General features: G+C 38.3%; 1 protein-coding gene across 1 annotated transcript in view; it reads left to right on the top strand.

Moving 5' to 3' along the window:
* Positions 1-8,370: 8,370 nt before the first annotated feature.
* The window catches only part of zgc:55461 (beta-tubulin family protein), a 4,499-nt gene continuing 2,120 nt past the window's right edge, over positions 8,371-10,749 (top strand). Inside the window, exons 1-4 of the mRNA XM_051657523.1 lie at positions 8,371-8,700; positions 9,048-9,156; positions 9,993-10,103; positions 10,253-10,749. The exon at positions 10,253-10,749 is cut by the window's right edge and continues 2,120 nt beyond it. Of these exons, the coding sequence (XP_051513483.1) occupies positions 8,644-8,700; positions 9,048-9,156; positions 9,993-10,103; positions 10,253-10,749 (774 nt within the window). The 5' untranslated portion in view covers positions 8,371-8,643. The remainder of the gene's footprint in view (positions 8,701-9,047; positions 9,157-9,992; positions 10,104-10,252) is intronic.

Genomic DNA, 10,749 nt, shown 5'->3' with positions numbered 1-10,749 from the left:
GACAGTGTTAAGTCTTGCTATCTTAATTTCTCAGTAAGTTATTCTTCATCTTCTCAGTGCCTTTCAGCAACACAACATAAACCTTCTGTCCTTTGTTTTCCATTTTTGCTCTAACTTCTTTGAAGCCAAAAATGTGAATTAATAATTCAAATTCAGAGGATTATTTGATAGTAGTCATTGGTATATTTTTATATTTTGCGAACGATGAACCAAGCACTCTTACACAAAACACTGTTTTCAGATAATGTATTATGTAAAAAATGTAAAATGTATGTCAAAGATAAATGAATTTGCTTTTCTCTTAGCCACGTCAACATTTGCACATGCCTCCCCCATAAAATCACCATTTTAATTAATATAGGCATTTTAATCCAGCTGAAGAAAGTCACTGGTTTAGGCAAATGATTAATGACAATCTTTAGAAATGCATTTATTCAAATCAAATATCTTTTTAGATTATTAACAAGAGACTGTAAGCAGTTCAGTGTGCTTAAGATCTCACTGTTGTCACATCAAAACAGGATTGTCTGTACAGTATATATAACCTATATATAGGCTACTATAGTATAAGCTGTGCATGTTGGATACTCCACAAACAGATAAATTAGTTTGTTTGGAGTTTCCTTGACCATAAGTATACTTACACTCTGTAAAACTCTGAAACTCAAATAAGGCCTCTGTATGGAGAGTTTCTATAGCAGTAGTGCTGCAGTTTCTATGGAGCTGCTTTTGTTGTGCCAGCTGCCTCCTTTCCTCGTAGGGATCACCAGCAACATAGGGAAATGAAAACAGGGTCAGTCATTATCCACAAGCATTGCCAACTGAACTGTAAGCCTGGTTGTCTGATACACAAAGAAACACAGACTGAGCAGTTGGTGTAAGTCTCACTAGGTTAAATTATACATACATCAGAGTAACTTGTAAGGGAGGATTATGTGTTGTTTAATTTAAGATTAATTTTAACTCGCAAAAACTTTTTTTTTTTTAAACCCCAAAGACAAGAGCTTCCAGATGATGTGGTCATTAAATTTAATAATGTGTGATAACACTTGAGAGAAAAATATTTTATACCAAAATTCAATATATATTATACCAATAAAAAAATCTTTCATTTTAATATATATATATATATATACACACATACACACACACACACTCACCGACCACTATAGGTACACCTATACACCTACTTATTCATATGATCTAATCAGGCAATCTTGTGGCAGCAGTGCAATGCATAAAATTATGCAGATACGAGTTTGAGTATTTCTGTAACTTCTCATCTCCTGGGATTTTCACACATAATAGTCTCTAGAGTTTACTCAGAATGGTGCCAGAAACAAAAAACAACCAATGAGGGGCAGTTCTGTGGATGGAAATGCCTTGTTGATGAGAGAGGTCAACGAAGAATGGCCAGACTGGTCGGAGCTGACAGAAAGATTACGGTAACTCAGATAACCACTCGGTTCAATTGTAGTGAGAAGAATAGCACCTCAGAATGCACAACATGTCAAACCTTGAGGCGGATGGGCTACAACAGCAGAAGACCACATTGCGTTCCTGCCGGCCAAGAACAGAAAGCTGAGTCTGCAGTGGGCCTATCATCTGTGTTCCTCAGCAAAAATCGAGATTCATCAGACCAGGCTGTTTTTCCAGACTTTAACTGTCCAGTTTTGGTGAGTCTGTGCCCACTGCACTGATCGCATTTTTACCCATTGTGATGGTTGATGTGAACATTAACTGAAGCTCCTGACCACGGGTGAAGTTACAGAAATACTCAAACTCGTATCTGCATGATTTTATGCATTGCACTGTTGCCACACGATTGGCTGATTAGATAATCGCATGAATATGTAGGTGTACAGGTGTACCTAATAAAATGGTCGGTGAGTGTATATAGACCTATATGTGTGTGTGTGTGTGTGTGTGTGTGTGTATGTATATATATATATATATATATATATATATATATATATATATATATATATATATACTTTTTACTTTCAAATAATTTAAAGAAACAAACTTTTCATAAAGAAATATTTAAAATACATAAAATAGGCCTTTATTTATATTAAAACTTTAGATTTTGTATAGATTTCACAACAGATTAAAAATATTTGATTTAGTATTATTTCACTTTAGTAGCTATTTAATAGTCAAATCTAAGCATTGTAATAAAATAAATAAATGATGACTTCAAATACAGCTAAATTTCCTTGATAAAAGATACTTATTTAACCTTATTAAAAATTATTTGTATCCCATGTTTGAAAAGCATAGAACCAATTTATATATGTTTTTATTCTTTATTACTGTAATATGTCTAATTGGCCTAAACTAAAACAGTGTAATAAATGTGTTTCAGGTCAAACACTGCAGAGAATTAAGCATCCTGATGTCCCATTTTGCCTATTCAAAGATCCTGTCTGGGATCATTTGTCCAATTTTAAAAGAGGTGTGTGTGTATGTACTGTTTCTGGGTGTGCAGAGCAGTCGCTCTGCCAGTGTTGTTAGACTTTGAGTGTTAATCGATTATGTAGCTCATAGTTTTGCCTCACATGCCTACTCCTTCCACACACAGCATCTGAAGTTCAGACTTTCTCAATCCCTGAGGGAGAACCTCACATATTAGTGCCCTAAAGAGCCAGCACAGAATGTACCTTAAAAAATCAGAACAACTAATACCTTGAGAACAGCTTTGAGGTTTTATTGTGTTTAGATTCTGACATTCTGCTCTGTTGAACTGACACAGTCATATGCTCTTGGCAACTGAAAGAGTATACTGTAAATAAGTTTTATTTATGAAGGCAATAAACTATTCTCTTTACATTTCAATTCAGATCCTTTGGTCTAAAAACCTCTTTTTGGACGTCGGTGGTCTGAAACTTGAGATTAAAATTGAGATCAGACTTTGGATCTGTAAGAGGAAGCAAATAAGTACCAAAAAGACCAAATGTTCTAATAAACTTAGCTTTTTTTACAAGAACTAATGAGATCTTGTATGTATTGTTCTAAGAGCTTTTGATCCTAAAACTGCCATGAGATCAAACAAGCCTTACAGTAGCTGTAAAGAGCTGAAAAGACAGTTTGAATATAAAGTCTTGCTTGTAATAAAGGCATTGTTGCTTGTAACTAAAGTTTTATAAAAGTTTAAGTTTTATAACTTTTAAATGGTTTTATTGTTGTTTATTTGTTTGTTTATTTGCTGTTTACGGGTTTTTAAATGATACATTTGATTAAATTGATTAAGGTCTAAAATGAATTTGAAAGATCAAAATAAATCAGCCAGATAAATAATACGCCTGTGAGAAGACCTGATTGTTATAACATAAAGAAGTCTGTATTTTAAACATCTGCATAATCCAATGTCTTGTAATGCCATTTAAAAGGAAAATCATCCTGTCCTCGTCATTAATCCTATTTCGTTTTGTGCTAGCTCAGCCTACGTCTGCTTCTATGCAGTAGCATGCTTGAACAGAATCACCCTCAGGATCTATGACACCTGTGATACTCATAAATAATTTATCGATGCCTCGCATCCCACTTGTGCTGAGACATTCAGTCCTTCAGGGCTGACGGCACAGTAGGCATACACATTTACACATATTTTATATTATGAGGAACAACTGACTGTATGCTTAAATACTTTAGGCATTTGTGTATGTGTGTGAGAGTGTGTGCGTGCCCATGTAAATTGTCAAGTTTGGGTTGATTTAAATGGAAGGTGCTGAAACAGGGACAAACATATCCATTTCATAGAAGTGGGCTGCTATGATTATTTTTTCACGCTCTCCTTCAATTTTATTTAATTAATACTCCTGCCATCAACATCTTATAAGATGCAAAAAAATATTTTCAAGACAAGTGTTTTTGTCTTGTTTTCCAGTAAAAATTTCTAAACATTCTTAAAACATGATTTATTTACAAGGAAACTGGCATACAATTTTAAGTTGGGTTTTGAGAAAAACGTAATCAAATTTAGTGAGATTTATGCATAAAACAAGAAAAAACTGTTTGCCAGTGGGGTAAGAAAATAAACTTAATTCAAAGGAAAAACAAGTTTATTTTGCTTACCCCATTGGTAGATTTTTTTCTTGTTTTAAGTCTAAAATTCACTAAGTTTGTCTTAAAACAAGACCTAATATCTTATCTCATTTTGAGTAAGTAAATAAATCACGTTTTAAGTATGTTTAAATAATTTTACAGGAAAACAAGTGAAAATCATTTGCAGTGTTTAAATCATTATTATAACAGAACTTCAGAATAGGTCATCAGATGGGGAGGGGAGTTCTCTTATTGAGAATATACTAAGACCTAGGAAGTAAACATTTTCTCAGATCTCTTTTGAAAAGACAGCTGTCTCTAACTAAGAGCAGATTAGGATGTGGGCTACAGTGATTGAACTATAGGTGTGTCCTAATGAGCAATGGCATCAGGGAAAAAAAGAAACAACAATAATGTCTACTGACTACTGAATCACTGTGGAAAGGACACTGGCCAAAAATAAAATTGGAAATAAAGAGATAAATAAAACTTCAATGCAGACAGGGGAAAACATATCAGCCACAGATGGCTGATAAGTAATGAGAGTTTGTCAATTATTGCCTTTACAAGCAACTCCCCTGGCCATAGCATACCCGTTGCTTTAAATTTAAAATTTAAATCCTAGCTCAGTCTAGATATGTTCCAAAAATTCTCGTAGTTTGTATTGCAGCACTTTTTAATGTTACTGTCTGTTGGCAATTTATTCTCCTTAAAGGAATATCCCGGGTTCAATAGCCTAAAAGTTAGGCTCAATCAACAGCATTTGTGGCATAATGTTGATTACCACAAAAAATAAAATAAAAAATAAATAAAATAATAATAATAATAATAATAATAATAATTTGAATAATAATCCCTCCTTTAAAAAAAGCTACAGTGAGGTACTTACAATAGAAGTGAATGTGGCCAATTTTTAAAGGGTTTAAAGGCAGAAATGTGAAGCTTATAATTTTCTAAAAAGCACATACATTCATTATTCTGTTAAAACTTGTGGATTATTTGAGCTGTAAAGTTGTTTAAATCATATATTTTTGTCATTTTGGGGTTTTAGGGTTTGTTGATATTACAACCCCAATTCCAAAAAAGTTGGGACAGTATGACAAAAATGATGAGTGATTTGTAAATTATAATCACTCTTTGCTATATTAAAAGCTTTACAACGACACATTATATGATGTCTTTCCCTGTGAATTTCATTGTTTTTTGAAAATGTACATTCATTTCAAATTAGACAATTGCAACACACTCCAAAAAAGTTGGGACAGTTGAGTGTTTACCACTGTGAAACTTCACCATTTCTTCAAATAACACTTATTACGCATTTGGGCACTGAAGACACAAGTTTGTTAAGTTTACAAAGTGGAATTGTCCCCCATTCATCCATTATGTAGGTCTTTAGCTGCACAATTGTACGGGGTCTTTGTTGCCGGATGGTGTGCGCTTAATAATGCGCCACACATTCTCAAGTGGAGACAGGTCAGGACTGCAGGCAGGCCAATCTAGCACCCACACTCTCTGCTTACACAGCCATGCACTTGTAATCCGGGCAGTATGTGGTTTGAAGTTGTCCAGCTGGAAAATTCAGAAATGTCCCTGGAAAAGATGGTGCTGGATGGCAGTATATGTTGCTCCAAAATTTGTACATTTGTACATGTCTGCATTCATGGTGTTCTCACAGATGTGCGAGTTACCCATGTGTGATGAGGAGGAGGGCGTGGCCTGGCCGTGAAGACGCGTGTCTGGCTCTGAATTGTCCTAATCAGCTGGGAGGGGGATAAAGACAAGCCAGAGATGCCAGTATGAGAGAGAGAGAGAGAGAGAAAGAGAGAGAATGAGAGAGTGAGAGAGACACGCGGCCACTGTGTGTGTGTGTGTGTGTCTGTCTGTGTGTTTAAGTTGATTTAAGTTGATTTATGCCATTAAAAGTTTTGTTGACTGCTCAGCCGGTTCCCACCTCCTCCTTGCCCATCCGTACACGTTACACTGGTGCCAAAACCCGGGAAGGATGAGGGATGCACTGTCGTGTAGTCCTTGCCGCTGCCGTCCGCCAGGGGAGGACCCGCGGCCATCCGCCAGGGGATGGAGGAGTCGCTGCTGGCCGCCGGGAGTCGGAGGAACCGCTGCAGTCTGCCAGGGAGGGGAGGAGCCATTCCGTCCGCCAGGGGTCAGAGAACTCGCTGCCGTTCACCAGGGGAGGAGCAGCTGTCATCCGCCAAAGGGCAGAAGAGTGGCTGAGGATCAGGCGACGGCGTGTCCGGGGACTAGTGAGCGAGTTTTTCATTCTCTCTCTGTCCCTCCTCCTTGCTCTTTCCCTCTCTCCTCTCCCTCTCTTCATCTCTCCCAGGGCTCCAGAGAGGCAGGAAAGACCTGCCGGCAGAAGGACGGCTGGAAGGGCAAAACCTCCCCTCCAGGAAGAGAGGGGAGTATGTCACGCCGGAGGTTTCCCTGGCCTGAATCAGGCGGTGGAGTGTGACGAGGTGGCCGGGCCGTGAGGACGCACGCCCGGTGCTGAATTGTCCTAATCAGCCTGGAGGGGGATAAAGAAGAGCTGGAGGCACCAGTTTGAGAGAGAGAGAGAGACATGTGGCCGCTGTGTGTGTGTGTGTGTCTGTGTGTTGATTTAAATTGATTTATGTCATTAAAAGTTTTGTTGACTGCTCAGCTTGTTCCCGCCTCCTCCTTGCCCATCCTTACCCGTTACACATGCCATTGGCACTGACACACCCCTGGCCCATACAGACACTGGCTTTTGGACCTGATGCTTATAACAGCTTGGATAGTCCTTTTCCTCTTTGGCCCGGATAACACAACGGCTGTGTTTTTCGAAAACGTTTTGATATGTGGACTCTTCGGACCAAAAAACACGGTTCCACTGTTCTACTTTCTATCTAAGATGAGACCAAGCCCAGAGAAGTCAGTAGCGCTTCTAGACAATGTTGATGTAGGGCTTCTGCTTTGCATAGTAAAGTCTTAACTTGCATCTGTGGATGCAGCGGCGAGTGGTGATGACTAACAAAGGTTTACTAAAGTTATCCCAAGACCATGTTCATTATATCCATTACAGATGAATGCCGTTTTTAAGACAGTGACGTCTGAGGGGTCAGAGACCATGCGCATTCAGAAGTGGTTTTCGTCTTGCCCTTTACGTACAGAGATTTGACCAGATTCCTTGAATCTTTTAACTATATTGTGCACTGTAGAGGGTGAAATGCTCAAAATCCTTCCAATTTGTCTTTGGGGGATATTGTTCTCAAAGTGCTGGATTATTTGCTGAAGCATCTGTTGGCAAATTGACAAGTCTCGAATGATTTTTGCTCTTGAAGAACTAGGCTGTTTTTGGAGGCTCCTTCTATACTATGACATAATTGTCTCACCTGTTTAACATCTCCTGTTTCACATCGCCTTGTTATTTCAACTCGTCAAATTGTTATTAGTCTTAAATTGTCCCTGTCTCAACTTTTTTGGAGCTTGTTGCAATCATCTAATTTGAAATTACTGTCCATTTAAAAATAAAAAATAAAAAATTCACAAGGTAAAACATCACATTATGTGTAGTTGTGGTGTTTTCAATATAGCAAAGGGTGAATATAATTTGCAAATCACTCCTTTTAGTTTTTATTAGCATTTTTCATACTGTCCCAACTTCAGAGTTGGGGTTGTACATTGTCATGGCAAATAAGTAGTAAAACTGGCTATAACTTTACATATAAAAGGTTAGTAAGTGATTTTATTACACTAAAAAACATGTTAACACTCATAGTGTTATGTCTTGTGGCTATACTTTTGAAATATTGAGTATTTTAACGTTTACGGATTGGCCCCATTCACTTCCATTGTAAGTGCCTCACTGGAACCCAGATTTGTGCTTTTTCTAAAGAAAAGGAGGGACTAGTCAAAACAAATGTTTGTGTTAATAAATATTATGTCACAAATGCTGTTGATTGAGCTTAATTTGTATTGAACATAGAATATTCCTTTAAGATGAATAGCTTACATTGTATCCTTCCTCTTTTTGTAAGATGCTTTGGATAAAAGTGTCTGCTAAATGAATAAATGTAAGTGTACTGTATGCACAGTATGATCACTTCAGCAAGAATGTAAAATGTACATTTGCCACGTAGGTAATAGTAACCTACATGCAGTTGTAACTAATTTAAGCAGTTACAAGTCCAAACATGACATGTACTGCTTGTTGTAGGTGGTGCTTGGTAACAAGATTCTCTATTAATAAAATAGGCAGGTTTATGTCATGATAAAAGACGGCTCAAATGCTTTTCAGTTACAAATACAAAACGGTTTCTGGGCGCTCTAGTAGATTTGTAACCATTGGAAACACATTAAAACATCTCTAACCCAATCAAACATCAGTAGCACCACGAGAGTTCGTTTCCCTCAGCCAATGAAGACCAGACAGAAAATGATTGACGTGTAGTCCAACCACCTGTGTTTGAATACGATGGTGGGCGTTATTTAAAACTGAAAAGAGTTCGTTGCATTTTTCAGTGGAGTCGGTGCGCCGCGCGAAGTGAGAGCTGTAACGACAGTCACAGTTGTTTTTTTAATTTAACGTGTTATTTTCACCGTTAACGTTTCACCATGAGGGAAATTGTTCATCTGCAAGCTGGTCAGTGTGGAAACCAAATCGGTGCCAAAGTGAGTTACGAGAGTTTTGAACATGATAATCGAGTAATAGGAAATAAAGGGTGGTCGCGAGGAACATTTTGTTTAACATAAAGCTGGTTGGTTATATTCATAAAGCGTGCACTTTGTTTGCATATTAGTATGAGTGTTTAGCGATCTAACTCCCTAAAGTTTTCATACATTGCTTCTGCCTTTTAGTCTGAACACCTGTTGAGTGTTTTGTAAGTAGCCCATGGCAACAGTGCAAATGGCCATTTCAGTTGATGTTTAAGTATTGATGTGTGACACGCGAACACCTCAAATTTTAAATTTTAACGTTAAAATGCCTTATAATATTTTCCGCTCTGCTGTTTAATCAGTTTTGGGAGGTGATTAGTGATGAGCACGGAATTGACCCAACGGGAACTTATCATGGAGACAGTGATCTGCAGCTGGAGCGGATTAATGTGTACTACAATGAAGCCACTGGTGAGTTTGCATCTGGCCTATTATCATAAATACAAAGCAATACTTAATTTAAGGGTTCGTTCACCCAAAAATGAAAATTCTCTCATTTAGCCTCCTCACCCTCATACCATCTAATATGTGTAAGAATTTCTTTCTGCAGAACACAAACGAAGATTTTTAAAAGAATATTTCAGCTCTGTTGGTCCATACAATGCAAGTTAAAGGTCTGATCACCATTAAAGCTCTAAAAGCAGATGAAGTCAGCATAAATATAATCCATCAGACTCCATTGGTTTTATCATTGTCTTCAGACACGATTCAGTTGGTTTTGGGTGTGAACAGACCACATTGTAACTACTTTTTCACTGTACATCTTGACAGCAGTTTTCTTGGCAATCATGATTTCGAGCTCGATTACACTTTCTACAGTGCTATCTAGCGCTCTGCACATGCATAAAGCACTAGGAAATGTAATCAAGCTTGAAATCATGATTGTGCCCAGAGACTGCAATGGCAAGATATACAGTGAAAAAGGAGTTATATTTTGGTCTTTTCTCGCCCAAAACCAACTGGATTACTTCTGTAGACATAGATGAAATCACTGGAATTGTATGGATTACTTATGCTGACTTTATCTCCATTTTGAAGCTTCATGGCCTGATCACTATTAACTAGTATTATATGAACCTACAGAGCTGAAATATTCTTTAAATAAAAATCTTAGTTTGGGTCAGCAGTAGAAAGTCATAAACATCTGGGATGGCATGAGGGTGAGTAAATGAGAGAGTTCACCCAAATATGAAAATTATCCTTTTAAAATGGGAGTACGAAAAGGTTTGTGTCCCTTGCTGTAACAGGTGGAAAGTATGTTCCCCGTGCTGTTCTTGTTGACCTGGAGCCTGGAACCATGGATTCAGTAAGATCTGGACCATTTGGGCAGGTCTTCAGGCCAGATAACTTTGTCTTTGGTAGGTGTGTGTGTGTATTTCTTTTGAAGTCATTAAATTTTTCATTACAAGTTTTCATGTTTTTGACATTTTAGAATTGAACTTTCTGATTTTGGTCCTTGAAATGACAAAATGAACTGTGTAATTTAGCTGTATTGCTTCAATCATAGGTCAGAGTGGTGCTGGAAATAACTGGGCCAAGGGTCATTACACAGAAGGAGCTGAGCTTGTAGACTCTGTTCTGGATGTGGTCCGTAAGGAAGCAGAGAGCTGTGACTGCCTACAAGGCTTCCAGCTCACCCACTCCCTTGGTGGAGGTACTGGGTCAGGCATGGGCACCCTCCTTATCAGCAAAATCCGTGAGGAGTACCCAGACCGCATCATGAACACCTTTAGTGTGGTACCCTCACCCAAAGTCTCAGACACTGTTGTGGAGCCTTACAATGCCACGCTGTCTGTCCACCAGCTGGTGGAGAACACAGATGAAACGTACTGTATTGACAATGAGGCGCTATATGATATCTGCTTCCGTACGCTCAAACTTACTACGCCCACCTACGGTGATCTCAACCACCTCGTTTCTGCCACAATGAGTGGGGTCACCACCTGCCTGCGCTTCCCTGGCCAGCTCAACGCTGACCTGCGTAAACTGGCTGTCAATATGGTG

The sequence above is a fragment of the Myxocyprinus asiaticus genome, chromosome 3 (assembly GCF_019703515.2).
Source record: "Myxocyprinus asiaticus isolate MX2 ecotype Aquarium Trade chromosome 3, UBuf_Myxa_2, whole genome shotgun sequence".
Taxonomy (NCBI): domain Eukaryota; kingdom Metazoa; phylum Chordata; class Actinopteri; order Cypriniformes; family Catostomidae; genus Myxocyprinus; species Myxocyprinus asiaticus.
This window is presented reverse-complemented; position numbering and strand designations above follow the sequence as displayed.